At 42.8% G+C, this 25,742-nt stretch overlaps 1 protein-coding gene across 1 annotated transcript in view; it reads right to left on the minus strand.

The window, feature by feature from the left end:
* The window catches only part of DBP (D-box binding PAR bZIP transcription factor), a 112,782-nt gene extending 102,778 nt beyond the window's left edge, over positions 1-10,004 (minus strand). The window contains exon 1 of the mRNA XM_085616526.1: positions 9,518-10,004. Coding sequence (XP_085472652.1) covers positions 9,518-9,683 — 166 coding nt within the window. The 5' untranslated portion in view covers positions 9,684-10,004. The remainder of the gene's footprint in view (positions 1-9,517) is intronic.
* Between the last annotated feature and the right edge of the window lie 15,738 nt (positions 10,005-25,742).

Below are 25,742 nucleotides of genomic sequence, written 5' to 3' on the forward strand. Positions count from 1 at the left end.
CAGGGAATCAACTGAAAAATGAGATTGCAGCAAAATTTTAGAATCACAAATTGGAACATGACACAACCATGATAATAGACCTTTGTAATTGTATCATTACTGCAGCTTCAGATGAACTTGCCCCACTTGAGTTAAAAATGCAGAATAAAAACAAAAGGTACCAATAGCTGTCTAGAGAATTAAATAAAACAATTAAACTACTGGGCACGAGAGAGAATATATGGCGATAAAACCTATTTCCTCCAAACTTTGCAAATCTAAGATCCAACCTTAAAGTCTGCAAAAAACGCATAATTGAGATCTAGACTTCCTTTATCAAATTTGAAATCAGTGTGGTGAAAAATCGATCTAAGAAACGTATTTTCGAGCTTGTCAAAAGGTGTATCAACCCTACAAATATCATTACACTAAGATTCTAAGCAAAACCCAGAGAAACTCTTCATTTTCCTCCAAGATAAAATAAGAAAGATAGAACGAGACCGCTCCACTGACTATTTTGGCATGCCCTTTCATACCTTAAAATACAAACATAGTGAGAAGGTCATCGTTCCAGGAGTTATCACAAGCAGATGTGAAAAAGACCTTTCCAGATCTGAAACCCTCCCTCACTTCCAGGTCCTGTCCCAGACATCAGCCCATCCCTTATTCCATTCCTAAAGACTGCAATCATCCTTCCTGAAACAAGGCACAGTTCCTGTTGTACCGAAAACTGGCTAAGTCACCCATTAGTCCAAAAATAGGGAGCAAATAACTTCCAGTAGATTTCCAACCGCCCTTGCCTTGATAAAATTCTGGAGAGCTCGGCCTCCAAATAATTAACAATTTTCATCGGAGAAAATAACCTCCTTGATGATATTCAGTAAACTTCTGATATGTCTTCTGCGCAGTCCGTTCTAGTACACCTGGTGAACAATGTGCTCCACACCCCAGAGAAAGGAGAACCATGTCTACTTCTCCGTTTCCACTTGCTGGAGATAGCTGCTCAGTCTTGCCATAGTTTGAATCCTGTCTGACTAATTAGTCTCATCAAATAAAGCTGGCAAAATCCCTTTTAAACCCTTCCCCCTCCAACAAGGAATCCCCCAGGTCAATTCTGTCCCAACGCTCTTTTATATAAATGTATTTTTCAAATCTAAACGAATGATAGGCAACTTTAACTGAAATTCTCCTCTTCTGAGGACAATGTTGACTGGACAAACACCCTAAAAGTCCTCCAGTCCTGGAGGCCTCTTCATCAACTGAAAATGTACACTCTGAAGAAGAGTGAGTTCTCTCCTCATCTCGCCATCAAAGTGTTCAACGCCCAAAAACCTCAATATGGAAGGCAATGTTAATGTCTGTTCCAAAAGTGCACATAACCAAATCGGAGCCCTACCAGGAAAGAAGCCCCTTATCCCAACCTACAAATTCAAATCTGTGGTCCAAGCCCAAGTGCTGTCTATACTGGACTTTGGGAGTTCCTATTAGTAAAAACTCAGAATACTCAGTATTGTGTACCTTTAAAAGGAGCCCTTGATGGTGAGACTAACCTGGTAGCCAACACAGGAGGATCAGACTACATTACTACTATACTATTCCCGCTCAACTGGCTTCCTCAACAGATGAGAAGTATGTGAACACTGGCATTTATAGCCCATCAGACTGTACGCATAGACTCTCTCCGCTGTCTTGTCAGGAAAGCAGTCATCGCTGGTGGCCCAGGATCACTGCAAGCGGAAGACTCTCTCCTCGTGGTAAAACGAACATTCAAGAAGGCAAGAACTTTAAATCAATATTTTTCTGTCAGTCGACCAAAAGTCTGGAACTTCATGCCTCCCAAGGACCCTTCAAATATTACCTTCAAGAGAAAACTCAGTCCTACTTTTCCAGTGCAACTTCCAAATGGGAACATGTGCGGCCTGATACTCTCCCAACTTGAGCACCATAAAGTCCAACTAGAGATTTTCATAAAAGAGTTTTTGTTACTACCCTACAGTAAGCAAATCACGTTATTTGGTACAAATATCAGATAAAAACTGAAGCTTAAAAAAAATAGTTAATGAAATGCGCACCAATGCAATACAATAAGAAATATAAAACAGGAAGAGGGGGAACAATGGGTCACAGAAGATGGACTGGAAATGCCTCTCCCTTCCAAGGATATAGTGAATATCTCGGGCAGGACAGAGGTTCTAACCACGGCAAGATTAAGTGATTGGTCCAGAATCACAGGCTGTGAAGCCAGCGCCGAGGCTCAAACCTGGTTTCTCGGCGCCAAAATCGGCAGCTCTTGCTGTTAGGCCACATCCTCTCCCGCAATGCGCAATTGCTTCCACGGCTTGGTTGACAGCTCACGAGCTATAGTCTGGATACAGTTGAAAAAGGCTAATGTATTCGAAATATCTCTAGAACATTGATGTAATCACATGGTCCCGCTCTCAAAGCTGTAGCAAAGTTATTTATTGATGATACAGCTCTGCATGCGTGGTGCTCCCACTCCGGCCACGGTAACAGCCACTGCCTGGAACTTACAAGAAGCCCCATGACAAATGCACGAATGCCTAACTAACATTCACCACTGAGGTGTAAATACATGTTTGGAATGAAAGGTACACAGCTGGAGATGAAAGGAAGCAAGATCGCAACAGACATCTCATGCGTCAGCGAGGGCAGGTGTCCAGAAACGATCAACATAAAATCAAGGTAGCGATCACGTAATAAATATCACCAGGAGAAGTGAGCAGATTTACTCCCACTCCAGTGCCATTAATGAGTTGGTAGGGCAGGATTGGGGTAGAGTCCGTTATATGTTTAGCTAGTGCATTATACCTGTTTTGTGACTTTGTTCAAATCCTGTCAGCCTGTCAGAGGCACCAACCTCTCACGCTATCTACTAATTTTCCCTAAAGTCAAGTTCGCCTTTGGCTTACTTACCTCTGCTTACACGCAAGACAAGCACGAGGCAAAAATGAAGATTTCACGTGTGTTTGTGCATCTAACACACCAATTCTTTGCCAGGATGTCGGCCTGGGGCTTCAGTGGGAGGAGGAATGTTGTGGTTTGTGTGAACCCAGTGTTTGTCACCCTGAGGCGGAAACCAGCAAAAACGTGTGCTGTAATCCACGAGGAGTTTTATTGTAAACCAAAGGAACTGCACCGCGTGGCTCAGCCCCGTGAGGGAGCGCGCCTTTATTTTTAATTACTACGGTTTCTTAGGAGTGCCGCGCCTTTCCGGTGTGCTGGGTGGATCTTTGACGAAAATTATCCATTTGTTAGCCGCAGCACTCCCGTGTTCAGGACCTCATGGGAAAATGTGCTGATTTCTGATAGGCCAGGCCTTTCAACAATAGGATTGGCGTCATACCCGTATAATGCTGCCTCCTGTCCCGTGACTTAATCTGTAAATAGAAATACAGGCCCATGTGTGCAAGGCCAGCGACTAACTTGTTCCCAGCCCTACTGGCTTTACAGAGGGTGTGCTCATCCGCCCGTGCAATGTTGGCACTAAGAGGTCACAACAGAATCCCACCGCTGGGCGAACTTCATTAAAATGGTAGTCCTTATACCGATCCACCTTACAAAAGGAGAATTAGTAATGAAAAAAGCCGGGCCCTACAACAGTCCATACACTACTTGGTGTACCAGTGCAACATGCTGGTGACGCCTCCAGTTGCAGCTGGCAGCGTTGGGATGGGTGTCACGGCTGCCGCTTTTGGGTTGCCAAAGTAGTGAGCCAAGGCCGTGGGTCTAATGTAGAGGCTACACAAAATGCCAGCGGTAAATAAACCAAAAAACACGTTTCTACTAAACCGAAGAAACCCGTGTGTACCTTATCAGCACCGCAGAAAAGCATGTGCAAGGGGTAGGTTGGAGATGTATTTTAGGAACGGAACCATATTTGGTTCTGAAAACAAATGCTGGCCTAGAGCTGACAGTCGTGAAAACACTACAGTCTTAGCAGTACACTTCACAGACGGACTTTTACTTTAAAACGACATTATAGTTTTCCAACTTGGGGAGGGCGAAGGATGACTAGATGCGGATAGCTGAATCTGCGACCAGGCTACCCACAGAGGACGATGCTGCGGGCGGGCAGCCCTCTCGGCTGCCTCTTGCAGCAGGTGCCTGTCACTGCCGGAGAGGGCGGCGCTTTGCCCACCCTCCTGCAGAACAGCAGGGCTCCTCGCCATGGTAACCTGCAGTTAGGCAGCCAGTAAGGACAGACTTTACATACTGAGCACCGACCGCGCAGCACTGTTCTCAAGATCATCAAGTAACAGTAGACGTGATAGACAGGAGACAACCACCAGGTGACAGACGGGAGACCCACTTTATGTGACAAAAGATGTGACAGACATGCAGACTGAACCCCCCCCCCCACCCCCCAAATAAGAGACAGTAGTTACGAAAGTCCTACAGAGAGCCGACCCTCTGCAGGTGACAGAAGATGCGACAGACATTACAAAAAGGTACACTACCATGACGTGACGGCTGATGTGACAGACATTCAGGCGGAGGACCCAGGCCCACTCTAGCTCGTATGTGATAAGTAGACAGGAGACAACCGTCAGGTGACGGTGAGTGTGACAGTCACGGAAACAGAAGACGCCACCAGGTGACAGCAGGTGTGATCGAGATACGTGCAGTTAGCAAACCCACAGCAGGCGATAGAAGTTGTGATATATATATATATATATATATATATATATATATATATATATATATATATATATATATATATATATATATATATATATATATATATATATATATATATATATATATATATATATATATATATATATATATATATATATATATATATATATATATATATATATATATATATATATATATATATATATATATATATATATATATATATATATATATATATATATATATATATATATATATATATATATATACACACACACACACACACACAGAATCAGGAGAACCCCGCCAGAAGACAGCGGGTATAGTATACAATCCAGGAAAGTCCCACCAGGTGACAGCAGGTGTGACAGGTATACAAGGCAGGGGAGTCTCACCAGGTGCGACATGTATACAAGACAGGAGACCCCCAGTAGGAGATAGATAGAGGATAGGACATATACAACAAAGAAGCCCTTTATAAGTGCAGAAACAGGGAAATCGGGGGGGGGGGCGCTTGTAGACAGATTAAAAGATGAAGGCAGACACGTTGACAAAGATAGACAATTAAATACAGAAGTAGGGTTGTCAGACGCAGGGCAGGCATTGGAGTGTGTCTTGAAGCTGGTAGAAGAGATCGCACTGTCGTCACACACTGAAAACGAAAGAAGCCGAGATAAGCTGGTCCGAGGACAGGGATTTAACCCACAGCTGCAGAAGGACCGATGGAGGGGGCAGAGGGTGCCCTTCAACAGCCACAGACATGCCACTGTGCCAGCAGAGGCACCAGCTGCTACCTATAAACTCCTCTGATCAGGGCGCTGCGTATCCTGGCACAGCCTCGTGTGAGCCCCATGCCTTGACATCCCCATGCACAAGTGCTAGTGGCACAGTGACCGCCCCCACCCCCCCCCGTGTACCCACCAAAATATACCTTTCTGAAATCACAGGAATACTCAAGTGCACAGAGAGCTAGGCCCTGCACAGAAGCAGGCCGTGTACAGATATTCGGACAGGGAAAGGTGCAGAAAGGCTGTCACTGAAGAAATGGGGAGACAGGTACTGCGAAGACAGGGATGCACCCGGTGTGTGCAGAGGCAGGAGGGGTGCAAAGGGATAGTGCAGAGAGGGGAGGCAGAGCACATCAAGTCATGCACGCAATGTACATGCGGAGGCAGACAAAAGCACACGAACACAGGCAGGATACATAAAAGCAGGCCGACCCATGGTAGAGAGACGGGGAATCCGACAGAAGAAGGGAAGAAGTGAGAGGAGACAGTGAGTGGAGACAGCGAGTGGTGACATAAAAGGACAATACTGCACGGAATGGATGGCTGGGTAACAATTGCGCAGAGTTGTGAAGTAATAAAGCAATTCAAATTTTAAATAGCTCAAAGGATATGGCAACGGGCATCCACCATATACCAGATGGTGTAGAAATTCTACACCATTTAAACACAAAAAATAAATATATCCTGAGCCTAATTCGCAATCATTTAAATTCCTTAATGAATCAACATCGAGAAGGTCTTCTTAATCTTCTTTTATTTCAAATCAACTTCTCCAACAACAGTCCTAGCCGCCAACACGTGTTTCGTCTTTTGTGGTGTGGGCCACAGACTTCCTCAGGGCTAATACTATAAAGTGTTCCAAATGACCGTCAAAGGTCAAAAGAGTAACAGCTATGTCAAATGCCAAAGATTTATTAAGATCCTGTGCCAAGAGAAAAAATGTTTAGCTTTTCCACTTTTCTTATACTCCCATGAGTGGCAGCGTTGCGTACAACAGTGTATAGAAAGTGGTGTCTAGATGTCTATGGTATTAGCCCTGAGGAAGTCTGTGGCCCACACCACAAACGACGAAACACGTGTTGGCGGCTACGACTGTTGTTGGAGAAGTTGATTTGAAATAAAGGAAGATTAAGAAGACCTTCTCGATGTTGATTCATTAAGGAATTTGAATGATTGTGAATTAAGCTCAGGATATATTTATTTTTTGTGACATAAAAGGAAGCGGCAGAGGGGCAGAAAGATACAGGACATATAGTTATACTTTAAATACACAGCAGTTAGACAGACTGCTCATCTCAGCCAGGTGACCGTGAAGATCTGAGGACAGACAGACATATGGGTGAGTATGAAGAACTCTAGACCATCCGACAGGTAAAAGGAGCAGCTGGACAGGGCAGTAGGTAAGCAGGCAGCCATGAAAGTAAGCAGGTGGTAGGTTGCCAACTAATGTCTCTTTGATGGTTGAATCAAGCGGCAGGCAGAAGGTGAGCTCTGCACACTGGTGTCTGTCAGTGACTGGGAGTCATGTCTGCAGAGGGGCATACGTCCAGGCAAGGCTGAAGGGTTCCCATGGCCGTGCTCTGGGTGGTCCGTAGACAGGGAAAGAGACAGTTTGAAGATGGGCCCTGTGGTATGAGGTTAGTATTGGCGGGGGAGTGGCTGGCCAAGCCAGAGAGGAGGCCCCCGCAGACAGGGGGCCTCCTACACAGTTGTAGCAGTACCCCAGCAAGAGTGTCCCTTCTAAGGGCGTGGGGGAGGGGAGCTTGCTAACGGGACACAGACTGGTTTAGATTGCAGTACAGAAACAGACCGTCCTTCTGCAAGAGAGAGGGTGTGGCTGCATGCAGACGGGGAGGTTGGGAAGAAGACAGCTCCAAGAGACACTCCCTAAAAACACAACAAAAATAGAGGGAAGCACTCAAAATTCTATAGAACCCTTCAACTCTTTATCAAAATAAAATTCATTACAGCGTCCACACATTGATTGGCACTGATAGGGCTGACACATTGATTATGACAAGTTGAAACTTAAATTAAAGAACACAACCAAAAATGTTTACAGTAGACTGTGGTTGGGATTTCTTGGGTGCGTCCCACAAGACCTGGAATGTTCCCATAGTATCACCAGCAGTTGGAAATGGATGTATTTTATCTTGATAACGTGACTAAGCGCTCTATAGGAGCTTGAGCGTTTCTCTGTGTGGGTGCACTGTTTGCAGTTTTGTTTCTTATAGGAGTGCGTTGGCAGGTGAACCTCGGGGGTTAAGCACCATATTAATGAGATCTAGACCTCTGCGGTGAAGTGGAGCCACTGCTGCCAAATGTGTTGATTACTAGACTCCCTAAAAAGACAGAAAGAGTTATGCAGAGAGAGGCGGGCGGACCGCCATAAGGAGGCGAAAAAAATAGAGGCTTTCAGTCTGCAGACAAACTTCCCCGTCCCAGGGGTCAGTGCGCGGCAGAGACGGAGGTACAGAGAGAGAGAGAGAGAGAGAGAGAGAAGCAGACAGGGATGGGGAGGGATGGAGGGTACCTGGCTTAGACAGACAGTCTGACTGAGATACAGAGGCACCGACGCGCCTAAAGAGAGAGAGGGAGAGAAAGACAGGCAGAAGCAGAAAGGGATAGGAAGGGATGGAACGTACATTAGACATATAGCATGAGATACACAAGCACTGACAGGGGAGGGGTGTGTGGGGGAGAGGATTTAGACAGACAGCCTGAGCATTGAGGCACGGATTGAGAGAGAGAGCGAGAGAGAATACTGTTAAAGCAGATAATCTGTTATAGCTATGCTGTCTGTGCTACGAGACAGACAGACACCATGGTAGAGGGGGTGACGTAGAAAAGAGGGGACAGTGTGTTTGTGTGTTTAGTTCTTACAGAACGGCGACAGGCACAGGGAACAGACGGGCAGAGATGAGGATGAGAGACAGGTGCATCCACAGAGACGCCCCCGGACTGGTTGGAGCTGCACAAGTGCAGTTTAAGATGAACATGACACCACTCCAGACAGACACCCAATTTGCACATCTGCAGGGGCATAGACTGAGGCTCCGGCCTTTGCCGAGATAAGACTACAGAGGAGGAAGAGAGAAGCGCAGGAAAGAGACAAGGCAGCACTTACGAGACATGCACAAATGAATAATTACATGCATTTTAAATTGTCAAGATGTTCCCACTGTGCCAGCTTGCCACCACGAATGCAACACTGGCGCTTTTTTAATTCTGCACAACTCACCTAAAATACTGACCATTTATGAGAACAAGACCGCCAGGCGAGCTGTGTTTTGGAGGTTCACTGGTAACTCACTGATACCCCCGCATTGAAATAAAATTGACTGCCTTCCTCGCGCCCCTACGGATTTGAACACGCAGGCCAAGGGATGCACTTTGATCGTTGCAGCAGGTGCATCAACCAACTAAGAGGCATGACTGGCGTTCGAGCCTCTGTCCATGTCGGCAGCAGGTGATTGATCTGATAAATTGGGTACACGGGACCCAGACCCTCCCGCACGCATACCCGTGCAGTGGTGACATTAACCCGCCAACTATCTTATTGGGAATCAAATCTGTCTTCAGAGTTTACAGTAAGGCCACCGCCCACACACCCTGCATAGATGCACGGATCTTATTGGCGTGCATACGCACACAACGTAACATATCACTGAATGCCATGTAATTTTAACAAACCATATGACGACATGCCATATAGCTTGGTATTCTACCACAATATGGAACCGAACAGTGGTACTTAACATAGTTTACCACACCATACAACACCACACTATATCATTCCATAGTCAAAACCATACTATACAATACCGACACGGTCACCATACGGTAGCACAGCATACCACAGCACAACTGCATACAATATAGTATGCCATATTTTGCTATATGACATCACACTAGGCTCACAACATATATTACCATACTATCGTATCAATTTACTATGCATGCGGTGCCATACAATAAATCTCAAATACATGTATGTACATTGTACATGTTATGCCATACTGTGCCAAAGCATACCATATCACGCTATGCCACACTAAACGCAGAGTGCCCACTTGATCCCCGATACTCACATGTGCTGTGATCCTTGCTACGCCGCTCCTGCCCTTTGACGGGCCCCTGCAGCAGGCTTTTAAGGTTCACCATTCCAGCCCCGGGCACCGCTGCCAGCGGAGGACTGGCATGCAGCGGGCCCTGCACCCTTTCGCTGGCGCCCAGCTGGACGCCTGGCCTGGCCATGTCGTCGTGTCTGCCGCTCCCTTCGGGGTCCCTCGGCCGCTCCTGAAGGGATGCCAGGGCACGAGTGGGTGCCAGTCGCAGAGCAGGCACCGACCAGTTCCAAAAAGGGTAAAACGCAGGACCCAAAGGCAGTCTTGGAACTTTCTAATATTATATTCCGAAATGCGTAGCGAGTTCTCTGTACGAGTTGAATTGTCTCTAGACGCGTTGATCTCCTTGCCCGGGATACCCAAGTTGGCACATTTCCTTCAGTCTTCACTGTAAAAATGTTTTGCTTTTTTCTGTTGGGCTTATTCCCCTCCCTCTTTTGCACTGGAAAAGGGCGGAGTCTTACTCAATCCCCTCCTCCTCATCCAGCCACATCCATGAAGTGAGACCAAGTGGGCCCCCGGCAACCAATCAGAGGCTTCGGATCGCCTTATTTCTTTTTTTATTTTTTTATTCTGAAGGCTCTGTGTGTGTTTTCCAAGTTTCCCAGCGAAAGTCATGTGGCAGTGACATAGGGGTGGAGGAGGCAGGTGGGCCCTGACCTAGATTTGACCAATGGGCGCTCGTGCAGGAGGGGCCTGACCCACATTGAGCCAATGGGAAGGCTCCGAGGGAGTGGGGGGCGGGGGTTAAGTACACATGGACAGGCATGTGTCACCTGGCAGGGTTCTGATTAAGAGGCAGAGATTTTGTGTGTCTATGTGTGCGCGCGCGCGCGCATTCTTAAAGGGACCATGACTCAGCGTGTCAGACCTGTCATTAGGCGCATCAGCGTGTATTGATTCATAAAAGTCACATTCGGAGACACGTTTTTGGGCAGGGATCTCTGCTCAGAAGAGAAGGCATGCATTTTATATACGAGTAAAACACCCTGCCGGATTCAGCTCTGCAACTTTTCGGTCGATCACATTGCATTGCCTGCACCCGACTCAGACGTTTGTGTGCAATATGTTAGCGGGGGGGGGGGGGGGGGGGGGGGGAGCATTCAGTCGCCGGGTTAGCTTGGTGGGTTGAAGTACCTGCAGCAGATCTTTCTCTGCCACACTTTGGCTTCAAGCGCAGTAACGTTATTTGGCTTTGCTGCAGCACAGAATCGTGTTAGTCATTTCAGCGCTTTCAGTGGTGTGGAATGATGCACTAAACACTTTTGCTAGTGGTTTTCTTTGTGCAAATTGGGGGGGGGGGCATAAAGCGCTATCTGAATAATATATTTTTTTTAAGTTTGAGAAGCTTGATTGAATAAACAGAGAAGTAATGTATAAGCAATGGGGTGACCCTGTGTCCCTCAGAACCTGGGTAAGATTATTATAAGAAAACAATGGTTCTGTCGGGTATGAGTAAAACAATTACTTTGTTATGCAAGTGAATCAAGAAAAAGGTACGGAATCAATCAAGAGTTGACCACACAATCTAAAAGTACAAATCACGATGAAGCTAGATTTGAAGGGTGTGATGTCATTCTTTATATATAAATTTCATCATTTATATGAAAACACCCATATCACTTGTAACGCGAGGTTACCAACGTAATAAACTGTAAAGTGAGTCAGTGAGTCAGTGACAAGGTGACAAAAGTGACAGAATTGTGCATAGTATATACAGTGATCAAATACAGAAAAAACTTTTTATGTACACAATATACATGAGGAGGGCCAGTATCGAGGAAAATCACAATGACACCGTTTCACGAATAAATCAAAACATATATGGAAAACAGGTCTTGAACTGGTCCTAGCAATTATCGTCAATAACGATCACTGTATATACTATGCACAATTCTGTCACTTTTGTCACCTTGTCACTGACTCACTGACTCACTTTACTCATACCCGACAGAACCATTGTTTTCTTGTAATAAACAGAGAAGTAGACAAAAATACCAGCAACGGATTTGAATATTGAAAACAAAGTGGTAATAGGACATATGGCTAGTACAATAAAGGAAATTAAAGCTATTTTAAGGTTTTATATGGAGAAGGGATGGGAGGAAATGAGGGGAAGGGGGAGGAGAGGGGAAATATTATATTGGTATAAAAGAAGAATGCATACTACATTGCATAACATAACGAAATGTGAACAAGCCATTAGTCTTAACAACATATACTAACTTATTTTGGATGATATAGAAAGAGAACAGAGATAAAATATTCAAGGAGGTTTAAAAATTTCGGAATTAATGGAGGATTTATGTTTTAAAACAATCTGATCTAAATAAGTTGTAAGAGGTAACCAAAAGAGGCCTCTATTAAGTAATGGTTTACAGGAGGAGGCAAAGGCAACATCAAGTCTATGAAAGTGGCAGAGGCTATTCCACCAGTGTTGTATAGAGAGATTATTGAGAGATTTCCAATTGAGGGTAATATGTTGAAAGGCTAAAGCGAGCATGAGGTCAAAAAGTCCATGATTATGAGAGGGTATAGATAAAGAGTCAGAGAGGCTTCCAGTAAGAAAAAGAGGTAAAGAATAAGAGACAGAGATGTGAAAGATACAGGAAATATAAGACCAAACAGATCTCCAAAAAGTGGAAACTGAGGAACAGAGCAAAAGAAGATGTATAAGGCTAGCGTCGGAAGAACCAAGAGGTCCAACAATTGGAATCTGAATCAGGAGAAAAACGGGCAATAGAGACAGGAGTAAGATAAAGCCTATGATAGAGAAAAAACATAGATTCAATCAATCAATCAATCAAAGCATTTATATAGCGCACTACTCACCCAGAGGGTCTCAAGGCGCTGGTGGAGGGGGGTCCGCTACTGCTCGAACAGCCAGGTCTTGAGTTGCTTCCTGAAGGCGAGGTGGTTCTGGGTCAGGCGGAGGTGGGTCTGGAGGGAGTTCCATGTCTTGGCGGCGAGGTAGGAGAAGGACCGTCCCCCTGTGGTGGCTCTTCGGATGCGGGGGGCGGCGGCGAGGGCGTGGCCGGTCGATCGAAGCTGGCGTTTGGGAGCGTAGAAGTTGAGGCGGCTGTTGAGGTATCCTGGGCCTTGGTTGTGTAGGGCTTTGTGTGCGTGGGTGAAGAGTCGGAAGGTGATTCTCTTGTTGACCGGGAGCCAGTGCAGGTCTCTCAGGTGTCCGGAGATGTGGCTGCGACGGGGGATGTCCAGGATGAGTCGTGCTGAGGCGTTCTGGATTCGCTGGAGTCTCTTCTGGAGTTTGACGGTGGTTCCGGCGTAGAGGGAGTTGCCGTAGTCCAGACGGCTGGTGACGAGGGCCTGGGTGACCGTCTTCCTGGTCTCGGTGGGGATCCACCGGAAGATCTTACGTAGAATGCGCAGGATGTTGAAGCACGACGAGGAGACGGCGTTGACTTGTCTGGTCATGGAGAGGGAGGAGTCCAGGATGAAGCCCAGGTTGCGTGCGTGGTCTAGATTAAGTAAGAGAGGCAGAGCGAGAACATTTTTAAGGATCTAGACCAAAGTTTGTCCCAGAAGGAAATAGTCCATTCACAACTCAGATCAGACTCCCAAGAAAGTTCGGGAAAAGAGCATGGCGAAAGGCCATTAAAAAGGTGTTTAACCCAAATGATGTTCTTTGCCCTCCAAGAATTCAAAACAATGGGTCTATTATTGAGAAGAATAAGAGAATTATGCCAGATAGGAGAATCCAAGAAATCATCTCGAGAAAGGAGATGAGGTCAAACTAAAGGCTTCAGAAGGGAACATGTATGTCTAAAGAAGGGGAAGGATGTATGAGAAGTTTTAATAGAGAAAGCTATTACTTCCTTAAGAGAGAACAGTAATAATAAGGTTTGTTCAATGGAAAGCTAAAGAGGGGTAAAAGGAGAATGTTCAGAAACGAGCCACTTCGAGGCTTGACGAAGAGAAAAGGACTTATGATAAAGGCGAAAATCTGGAAAATTCATGCCATCATTAGATTTGGTCTTACGAAGAGAAGAAAGAGCAATTCTAGTTTTTTTGTTTTTCCAAAGAAATTTAGAGAGACATGAATCAATACTTTTCATATATATGGCGGGAATGTGGACGGGAAGCATAGAGAGTATATAAATTAAAATAGGGGCGATCATCATTTTAATTGAATCTAATCGACCCCACCAAGAAAGAAAAAGGGGATTCCAGGAAGAGAGTAATTTATCGATACGAGACTGAACAGCAGTCATGTTTAACTAAATCGGAGAGGCAATAGAGTTGGAGAACCACATACCCAAATATTTAATTTTTGAATCATTCCAGGTAAAACCAGTGGACGAAAAAGAGTGGGGAAGACAACATTTATTAAGAGGAAGGATTTCTGTTTTGTCCGAATTGATCTTGTAACCAGAGACTTTGGAAAAAGAGTCAAATTCGTGAAGCAAAGGAGAGATAGAGGTGTCAGGGTCAGATATAAACAAAAGAATGTCATCCGCATATGCGAAAAGTTTAAGTTGCTGGTCTCCAAAAGAAAAACCAGAAATAGAGTCATTATTACGGCTAGAAGACAGAAATGGTTCAATAGCTAGGACAAAAAGGAGAGGGGATAAAGGGCATCCATGACGAACTCCATATTGAAGAGGGAAATAGGATGAAATAGAACCATTAACTAACACTGAGGCCTTTGGAGCAGAGTATAAAAGAGAGATAAGGAAAATTAATTTGGGACCAAACCCATGCCACTGTAACGAGGCAAATAAGAAGGACCAGTCCACTCTATCAAAAGCTTTCTTGGCATCAACTGATATGGCCGCAAGAGAAGTAGAAATAGAGGGAAGTTTGTTGAGGACATTAAGAAAAAGTCGAGAGTTATCTGAAGTGTGTCTACCTTTGACAAAGCCACACTGTTCTTTTCCAATAAGGTGAGGCATGAGAGGATCGAGACGCAGAGCAAGCAGTTTAGCAAAGAGCTTATAATCAACATTTACCAAAGATATCAGGCGATAATTCTTGCAATATTTAGGATCACGACCCTCTTTATGAATTAAACAAACTGTTGCCTCTTGAAAGGTACCTTCTGTTTTACCAGCTGAAGACAAGGAATGAAAAAGTGCAAAAAAGTTTTGGCAGTAAAAGATCGGAAAAGTGTAAATGAAATTCAACAGGAAAGCCATCTGGGCCAGGAGTCTTCCCTTTAGTAAGAGAATTTAGGGCATTGGAGAATTCAGTAAGAGAAAAGTCTGATTCAAGAGCAAGGAGATTAAGATGAGATGAAGAGGGAGGAGGAATTTTCTCAATGTATTCCTGAATGCTAGAGGAAGAAGGAGGAGATTCAGGGGTGTAAAGATTTTGATAGAAGAGTTTGAATTCATTAAGTATTTCTTGATCTTTGTGTAGAAGAGAATCGTTGGAGGAAAAAATAGCATCTATGAGGGTGCGGTCTTTACGTGTTTTGAGATAATTTGCCAAAAGCTTCCCTGCTTTGTTGCGACCACCATAATAGCGAGCGCTGCAACGCAAAAGCACAGAGGACGCGTTATCAGTAGTGGTTTTATTAAAAGCGAGTTTGGCTCGGATGAGTTCTGGAAGAACAGAATGTTTCGGGGAAGTATAAAATTTGTGTTCTAAAAGTTTGATATGTGCCAAGGTGGATTTACGTTGTTGAAGAAAGCGTTTCTTCTTTTTTGAGACGAAATCAATGATAAAGCCTCTTGCAGTAGCTTTAAGTGAGTCCCATATGATATGTGGAGATGAGTTGGGTGTACAGTTAAGATCAAAGAATTCAGTTGCAAATGAACGAAAGGAAGAGGAGAAGAGAGGGTCTAAGAGGAGAGCGTTATTAAATCGCCAATGAGATGATTTGGGATGGGGAGGAAGCAAATCTAGATCAGTTACTATTGGGGCATGGTCAGAAATAACAATAGGCTCTATAGAGGAGGAGAGGAGATTTTGGGATAAGGGTTGAGAAAGAAAGATGTAGTTCAAACGAGAAAGAGTAGCGTGGTGGGGAGAGAAAAAAGAGAAGTCCAAAGAGTCAGGGTGGGAGAGTCTCCAAGAATCAATGAGATGTGCTTGAGAAATAGTGTCGAGAAAATGTTTGTGGGTCTTAGAGGGAATAAAACAAACTTGAGATTGACGATCAAGAAATGGGTCCATAACTTGGTTGCAATCGCCTCCTAATATGAAAAAATAATCTTGAAATTGGACACATATTTGTGTGACAACAGGCCAAAAGGAGCAGTCAGGATGCGTAGGACCATAAACATTAAAAACGGTTAAAGGGACATTATTAATTAACAATTTAACTAGTAACCATCTACCTTCAGTATCAATATCTTGAGATAAGACCTTACAGTTCAGTTTCTTATGTCATAGAGTAATGACACCATTTTGTTTCATTAGTAGAAGGAGAGAATAATACTGTACCCACCCAGCCTCTTTTTAATTTTAACGCTTCAGTTTCAGTGAGGCGAGTCTCCTGTAAAAGTACCAGATCAGGGTTATAGGAGGCAAGTTGTGAAAGGATTCTCTGTCTCCTAATAGAGCTATTAAAACCTTTCACATTCCAGGAAATAACTCTGAATGTAAAAACAGAAAAGCATTATGCAAAACCAGATATGCATTAATAGAAAAATGAAAGAAGAAATGGATACTAAATAAGGAATAAAAAATGGGTAGAAAAAGGAAAAGTAGGACGCAAAGGAGAGAAAGAAGAAGAGACAGTACATATCCATAAAGGACGACTGAAAAGAGCATACCTGAGGGAAACGGGGACAAGAGAAGACTGGGGCAAAGGCGACGAACGGAAGACGGGACGCCCGAACAGGGAGTCCAAACCACACCAGAACACATAAGAAAATGCAGACGGATCAGACAACTATAGAGATGACAAAGCAAACCTGTATGAAAATAAAAAGGGAGTTAAGAGGGTATGAAAACAATAAGGAATAAATGGAGCACATGTGTCAAAAGCGAACTGAGAACACAAACAATAGTTATGAACTATAGAAATGGCAAGTAGAACAGAAGAATAATAGTGGAAACGGAAATGACAGAAAAGAATAAGTCAAGTGAAACCATAGGAGAAGAAGGACAACGAATATAACAAGAAAAAGAAAATTGAGAAAATATACAATAGTGAATGTGATACATATAATGTAACAACAAAGAGTAATAATAGAAAAATAAACATGTCAATTCGAATGACAAACGGGGGAAGAAGAATAGAGATCAGATATAGACATGGACAAAATTATTTATATATTAATAATGTGATAACAATTCAAATCCTGATGATATGAGAAAAGCATTAGGACTAGGAAGAAACAGAAATATATATTAAACAAAAATTAGAACGTATACAACTGTGTGAACATTTCATGTACCCAAGAGAAAGATGAGGACAAATGTTAGTTAAATGTCCACCATTAGAAGGGCCAGCAGAAGTGTCCATTTTGGTTGAAGAATGGGAATGTATAAACTTCCTAAGTTCCGCAGGTTCTTCAAAGGAAAGAGTGCGATTTTGGAAAGTCACCTTGAAGATACAGGGGTGGAAGAGGCCATAGCGGGCTTCCAAGGTACGGAGCTGTGGTCGAAGATTGAGAAATTCTTTGCGTCTGGCAGCAGTGGCATTGGAGACATCTTGAGAAAGAAAAACTCTCTGACCAAACCAAGCGAGCTGACGTTTTGTGCGAGCAGCAGCAAGAACCGAGAGCAAGTCAGTATATTTCAGGAAAAGGATGATGACACCACAGGGTCTGACTGAGGTGGAGGTTGAGACTGAGGCTGAAGAAAGCGGAGGATGAGGTCCAAGTCTGTGAGCCCTTTGGATATTGAGGGGTGTTGATGGAGACATATCTAGTAACTTTGGGATGAAAGAAGTAAAAAAGGCAACAGGGTCATCACCTTCCAAGGCTTCAGGCAGACCATAAATACGAAGATTATTCCTTCTGTTGCAATTCTCCAAGTCCTCAGTATGATGCTGAAGCCTACGAACCTCTTTCTTCAATGAAATTAGACTCTGAGATTCAGCCTGACAACGGAGATTTGTTGTTCCACTGTAGAAAACCTCTGTTCCATTGAGGACCATTCTTCCTCCAGGAATTGCATCTTGTTATTCGTCTCTTCCACAAATGGACGTAATGCACAAATTTCATCTAGAAGTATTTCCAAAGAAATAGTCGGAGGTGATTTATCCGGAGGGGGAGAGTCTTGTTTTAAGCGTTTAGATGTAGATGTAGGCGAAGAAGTTTTAGATTTCTGTGAGAGTTGGCTGCGATTAGAAGACACACCAGCCATGACTGGAAGCAATGAAGAAGCGTTGTTGATAGCTGTTGTGGGAGGTGAAGGGTTCATCACAGAGGAAGATTTGGGAGTGAAGAGGAATTGAGGTTTCCTTAATCTGCCCATAAATGAGTACCACTCTCACAAATATCAATATAGGATAACAATAGAGTGTTTATGTTGAAGAGTGCCTTCAAAAATTTGAAAATAAATAAATACTGAGATGAGGAGAGTCTTTGTAAGGAGAAAGACAACTGCAGGAAAATCAGGGTGTCAAAAACTGAATAATAATAAAAGGAATATTCCTAAATTAATAAAGCCTCCGGGCAAATCACACAGTGCAGTTTCAGGGCCATTGGTGAAGAAAAAGCACAGAGTTTATTAAAAGAGCGCATGGAAAGCGACAGCCAAAATAAGCCTACTGAAGAAATATGAAGGACAAAATGACGGCCGCTATGAGGAACAGCGCAAAGCGGCAAATAAACTAAAAAAAACGGGGTAAACAGAGGACAAAAAGCAGCTCACCATGCTCCGCTGCTGACAATGTCCTAAAAGAAGTCAGGATAATAAAGGAGACGATGAAAGGAAGCTCGCACAGCATATAATGAGGAAAATGGCAGCCGTTCTGTGAGGGTGAAGCAGGTTCGAAAATGAGCATAGAAATGATGAATCGAGATCTCAAAAGCCCGACATCAGGCTCACTGTATGTTCCGGTGCTCTAACAGACGAGGTCCGCATGAAAAAGGTGCGAGGATATGCAACCGCGGCATTTGGAAAACTCCGTTGTGACGGAGATCGGAGCTCGGGCGGCCATCTTGCACGGCGCAGAGACCACGCCCCTACAAATAGGATACTCGCTATCTGATGAATCTAAGTTCGCAATGGAGGCTAGTCAACAAATCAATACTTTTAAATATGCGGAACCACATTAAGCTCATCAAGAAAAACTAGAGATTGGTTTAACATTAGGCTCTACAAGAAAAACTAGAGAGTGGTTAAGTTTTCAAACCGTAAAGGTTTATTAAAGAGTAAAATGTTACATATGGCAAAATCATCGTTAGCGTCAATTAATAATCAATATATGAATGTATTAGTCAATATGAAGTTCAAATCAAAGTCATATTAGTAAGAGGACGAACTATCGTAAAATCGTCTAAAAAACCAAAAACTAAGTAATAATCAGTTCTCCCACATAATTAGTTCTCCCGAAGAGTGCCCTACTCTGCTATAACCTGTGTCACAAATGGGCAAAACATATCTGAACTATAATCAACTATGCACTAGTTTAAATTACACAATTCTAACATTTGCTGCATCTACACATAGTTCCCTTAAAACGATCCAATCCAGTTGGAGTAAAAAGATATAATATTGAGCTCATTAAAATCTCAGATACATCCACAATACAGCTTTAATAAGCGTCCTTCAAACGCCCACTTACCTGCAGCAAAACATGATACACTGGACCAGCCTGTGCTCTGAAGGTGTCCTGTTGCAACCAATAATAACATTCTATGGTTATCACACAAAAGAAAATATTTCACATAGGAAGGAAAGCAAAGGAACCTCATATTTATTAATCTGGACTTCAGTTTTGCCTAGAAATAAAATGGAAACGTGTCATGAAGCAAGATGGTGACCAAACGTAAGCTATTTAAAAATGCAGGCCTACATCAGCTATGGTCAATCTGCAAATGAATAATACACAGAATAATACACAGTTAATACATTTACCTGCTTATATGTTAATGTTGGGTAAATTAAAAACATTTAATGTGAACAAAAAATCCTTCGCTTATGAAGTTTTTAGCATGTCAATGGGGTGAAGGAGAGAACCACTGGTGAATGTGTCAAACTTAGTTGGCTCTCGGTTTGAAGCTGGAAGCCAGAGGGCTGTAATTGAACTGAGAGCATTTATTGTTTTCCCCTCTGTAAATACTGGTGTCTTGCACATCACTGGTTCTAAGCTTAGTAAGACAGCTGGGGGTAATGTGATAGTGCAAAGATCTCTGTGTAACCAGGTCATCTATTTCTTCCTAGTGACTCAGTTTAACCCCTTGAGTGCCCCGCCCTTTCCACGCCCTGTGCCGGGCGTTTCATTAGTGGGTGGGGTTCATGACGAGATAGTCTCGTCATGGGCACAGCGCAACCGCGGCCCATGACGAGACCATCTCGTCATGGGCACTCAAGGGGTTAATGAGTTCACCGTATAGATCTGTGTATAATTTGTAAGTATGACACAGAAATCGATTTATTATTTCTGTGTGAAGTGAGAGTTCCAGCAAAATAACTCTATCAGTTGAGTCTGTGTCTGCCGCAGTGCCCTTTGTTTAAAAGCAGTCAAAGGTTTACTGACTTGTAAATAGCTCAGTGTGTTGAGCTCTGGCTGCAGAAATAAGAGGGGAAACTTGCAAGTAATAGGTTCCAAACTTAGTAATATGTATCAGTGTTTGAAGGCCAATCATCAGATATTTTGTCACTATAGAATGTGAAATGTTGCAGGTTATTCAATTATCAAGAGGAGAGGGAGGATTAGATAACTAGTCCTTATCCCCACATTATATATGTATCATCAAGAAGAACTAGTTTCAGTGTATGTGATAAAGAGGGGCTGTATGTTTAAGGTAAAAAGAAAATGATTTGCTCTTTTTTATGAAGCCCTCACCCACCAACCTAGTTGGTGGCATGCTTCATCATCGGGCCCACCTGGTGACACCGAGTGTGTCCCTGGTGTGCTACAACGCCTGTTTCCAGTGAAGTGGGTATTTTACTAAGTGTGCAGTGATGTGGTGTGAAGGTGACATTTAAAAACTGTACAGTGGTCCCATTACCCACAGGGGTTTAGTTTAATGTTTGGGCCACTGGCAGTAGTAAAAGCAAGGTGGTGGATGTGGGTGGAGTAAAGATTATGAACTCCTACATCCTACAGACGGTCTACATGTTTCAGCCAGGCCTTGTGTATGTACTGGTTTTCCTCAGGACCTTAAAGTGAAAGTGTGGGATCTAAACTTAAGTGTAGTATTAGACCAAGAAATGTGATGCATGCTCTAAGGTGTACTAAGTGTAAGAGGGGGATTGCCTCTCAGAGCATTCATCTGCGATTAGCAGGGAACGCCTTATGAGATCCCGGCAGGGGTTTCAGGCTGTTGGTTAAATTACATGTCAGTTCTGCACCCGTGTGAAAACCCACACTTTCACTTTAAGGTCCTGAGGAAAGCCAGTACATACACAAGGGCTGGCTGAAACATGAAGACCGTCTGTTGGATGTAGGAGTTCATAATCTTTACTCCACCCACATCCACCACCTTGCTTTTACTACTGCCAGTGGCCCAACCATTAAAATAAACCCCTGTGGTGTGGATAATGGGACCACTGTACAGTTTTTAAATGTCACCTTCACACCACCTCACTGCACACTCAGTAAAATACCCGCTCCGCTGTAAACAGGCATTGTAGCACACCAGGGACACACTCGGTGTCACCAGGTGGGCCCGATGATGAAACATGCCACCAACTAGGTTGGTGGATGAGGGCTTCATAAAAAAGAAAAAATGTTTTTTTTTGTTAGAAACATTTTATTGATTTTGACAAAAATAATAAAATATAATCTACTTGTTCCATCTTTACAGCTTAATACGTGGAGGCACTTGTTTCTTCTCATACAGTATAGTCTAGAACTTTGTCTCTCATGTGAAAGTCTAAACATCTTTTGCCCCCGCAACACACCCAGCACAGCGGTTAATAGCCTAGCCGAACACCAATACATTATTAGAAGACACTCATTATACACTGACATCAGAGACCGATTCTGCGCGAGGGGGCTCACATATATTTCCTCTAAATCCGTTCTATTTGCCTCATATTCTAGACCACTTCTTGGGGCATCCCCAGTGCATGTATACCGCTCTTTCCGCCACCATGGTGCTGTCCATGTCATTGCTCCAGTGTCGATATGTGGGGGCCAGTCCCGAATCCCAGTTCTGGGCTATATTACGTTTCGCAATTGTCATCTCCAGCGCCACCCAATCCTGCATCCTCAGGTTCAAATCTATTGGTTCCCAAATGTTGAGGAGGCACCTTTTTGGCTCTGGTGGGACTTCCGCTTCCCCCACCCGCGAGATGACACCCAATCTTTTTCTTTTTACCTTAAACATACAGCCCCTTTTTATCACGTACAGTGAAACTAGTTCTTCTTGATGATACAAATGTTGCAGGTTGCAATGCAATGGTTAGTTTGTAAATAATACGTTCCAGGGCCCAAGGTATTGCTCAGGAAGCCTCTAACATTTGCACTACAACTGCATCTGCCAACCCTGACGAATTTCAGCATAAGAGCACCTTAACAGGCATCACACTTCTACAAATGTGACAGTGTGGACTACTCCAGGCCACACAAAGTTGTGTGAATGGCCCATACATGCCAGAATTTTTTTTAAATACATATTTAATTGTTATATTGGTGTGCTGTTCTTTAAAATAGATTGTGCCACCATGTGGTGAACTGTCAAAAATAAGTGCCAGTGTTAAGAATGAATTGCCAGTGCCATGACGAGCACCTGCAAACACAAGCACAAATTAAGCTCTGTTGCACTCCCAATAGGACAACCTGGTTATTTCATTTACAAGGTAGATTTATGGATGTCTGAAGGTCACGTGTGCCAATCATAGTACAAAAGCATAATAAATTAATACACAAGTTTTAGCATCCAATGTATAACCTGTGCTTCGCTGTGCTAAATCCTGTATAGACACCTCAGTGAGATGAGGATCTGTCTGCTTTACACATCTAAATGTAAGCTTCAGGCTGCACGTCCAAATCTCAGTAAAACCGATCTACACATTCATGAACATGTTCTGGAGATCTAAATAGAGCCACCAGGTCACAGTGATCCAGCGGAAGGCCAGGGAAATAAATTTTACAGTGAACAATAATTTCACACCAGGCCCATAAGCACATTCAAGTTTCCTGGCTATTCCGCTGGGGATCAAGTTTTATTTCTTTGATCTTGATTAGTCAATACCTAACTAATCTTCACAGATCAACACTCTTCCTTTGGTCAATGGACCATTAGTCAAGTAGTTGATGATGATATTAACAATTATAACTAGTTTACCTTATAGTCTTTAATAAAATAATCACAGACTCCAGGTAAAATTCAATGGATTTTTATCTAATAATTCATTAAAAAATTAATGCTAATTTATACAGATTAACAGGGCAAACTCCATCAACTTTCATGGGAGATAAAACCTAATTTATCAAATACATTCAATTCATAGATCTATTCAACAATTCAATGCATTAGGAGTGGATAGATGGAGAGACAAAAGACATAATGTATCATACATTTGCAAAAAGTTATGCAAATTTAAGACAGAAATATAATTATCGAGTGATGAAATGAAAAACCCAGCCCCTGGCCAAAAGGACTGTTGGAGGTCACATGATAAAGAGTCAGGTGACAAAGACTATAGAGTAAGGGCAGGATAGGATTATACTTACTACACTTCTCTAGAAACCCACGCAACAGAGCGCATATGTCACGCTCTCTCCCTCCTCGATATTCTTCCGCAATCCTTTAATCTGTTCAGGCTGTCTTTCAGTATTAAATCTTTCCAGTCTGTTCTTCTCCAGCAGCAGTTTTCGCCCCTCCTCATTTAGCATCGACATCTGCATCAATCTCAAAACCCACAAAAAATCTCTCTACTCTTTTCTTAAGTTACTCTAGTTATACCTTTTGCTTCTGCATGTCCCACCCTCAAAGTTGCAAGTAGTCAGGAATCCTGGAGTGCGATTGGGCAAGGGCAGTGGAGTTGTCATCACCTCATGCCGTCATTCTTTATTTCTTAACTAATCCTTTGTTTAGTAAACCCTTCCCATTTAATTTATTCATAATTCAGGAAAACTTCCTTTCTCACACGTTCATGAACAGATTAGATACAAATTCATATAATTCTTCAGTTAAGAAACGTTCTCAGGCGTTTCGTCCTTGGTTCTTGGCAGCTGGTCAATGATCCGGTCACCAGGTCACTCCAAACTTTCAGTGCACAGACTCGACTTGTATTACGTCTCAACCGCCATCCTTTCTTTTGGCTTAGCACATCAGGCCCAAATGCACACTATTAATAAAAGAATCAGATGTTATTTCCCCAAAATGTTATTTTCACTGTTCACCACCCGCTTCTACTCTATCCCATGTTATTTTCTTCTTTGCTAAGCAAAAGTATTAGCAGCGACAGCCTCTTCTAAACTCAGGCAAGCATATGCCAGGCACGAAGTGCCTCGAGACCTACGGTTAATGACTCCGTGTGCATGCGTGAGAGTTTCCTTCTCACATGTGTTAATCACATGGTTACTTGCACAACACTAATACGCACATGCGCAAGACGATTTTCATTTTCATGCAGGATTTTTTGTTACACAGCAGATTATTCTCTGTTATTTAAGCAAGCATAAAGCCTTTTCCCCATGTATGGATGTCGCGTGTGTGTTAATTTTCTTTTATCTATCATTTCTTTTGTTAGTATCTGTTCATGAGAGGTTGATTTGAGAAAGGTTTCTTTTCCTCGAATCCTTGCTCCATCAATCCCCCTTCTGATGGCATTTTAGAGCAATCATAAAATACCCATCATTACCAACTGCCAAGTATAACATTACATTTTAGTGTCTACGTTAGTCTTTATACACTCGTTATCTTTCTCTTTTATGTTAATTTCTTTCATTTTCCCATACAAGTTGTCTTTCATTTGCTCTTACTCTATTTCTTCCCATTTTTTTGTTCTTTGTTTCAATCATTGACCTAATTTTCATTTTTCCCTTACAACATTTATATGTCATAATTATCATTAATATCACAGTACTATTGAAATCATAGGTATTAATATATTTCCTAATAAACTACTTCCAAAAACGGAAAACCAGTTACCTATTTTAAAAAGACCTTTACCAAATTTTTCCCATGCACCGTCAACCTCCAGTTGGGTGAAATCATTATGAATCTTCGTAATATTCTTGATATATCCCTCAATACCTTTACTTTTATCCGGGATATAGGTGCAGCAATGTTGAATTTTCAACATTCCACAGACTCCACCCTCTTTTGCCAAAAGTATATCAAGGGCAAGTCTATTTTGCAAAACCATAGATCTGATCGCAATCATTTCAGTATTGATCATTAAGAATCCTCCAGCAGTATTCGTTGATAAACGGTCTACTACAGTGGACAATAGACGTATCTTATGTGAAATTAAGGTGACTCCAACTGACGGTATCAATGCACCAAATATATCACTTACTATTTCTGAAAAACTTGCTCTTCTATTTCTTGTTAGTCCTTTACTCATATCACTCATTTCATTGTTCTTATTTATGTGGTATACCTTTGGAAATACAATCGCAATGTAACAACTGCCATACCATTGTGCTGGTAACCTATAATAGGCATTTTTACCACACACATAACAGATTCCCGGAAATATAGGATCAGTTCCTCCTTTTAGTCCCCATCCCCCCATTATTAGGAAGGTATGTTCACATTCGCTAGTACCAATAAAAATATTGTTATATTCAGTCTTTAATCTATGTAGATAGCATTGCCCCAGTTTTGACTGTGAGAAGTTGGCCTGGTATATGCTCTCCACTAATGATAGTGGCACCCTGTACCAGTCCAAACAACCCCTTATTGATGATACGTTAAAGACAACCTTTATTGAAAGCTATCATAGTGGTAGCTATGGAGAGCAGCCTTCAGGCTAAGTCTTGATGGAATGTAAAGCAGCTTGTTTTACCAGTCTATAATCTCTTGAATGGCTAAATGAAAGACAACCACACCGGGTATATATATAAAATATAAGTATTTATTTCTAAACACACCCTCCTAGTCTCTTTATGAGGCTAGAGGTCAAAACACATAAGTTGCACTTC

Source organism: Triturus cristatus, chromosome 7 (genome assembly GCF_964204655.1).
Source record: "Triturus cristatus chromosome 7, aTriCri1.1, whole genome shotgun sequence".
NCBI classification, from domain to species: Eukaryota; Metazoa; Chordata; class Amphibia; order Caudata; family Salamandridae; genus Triturus; species Triturus cristatus.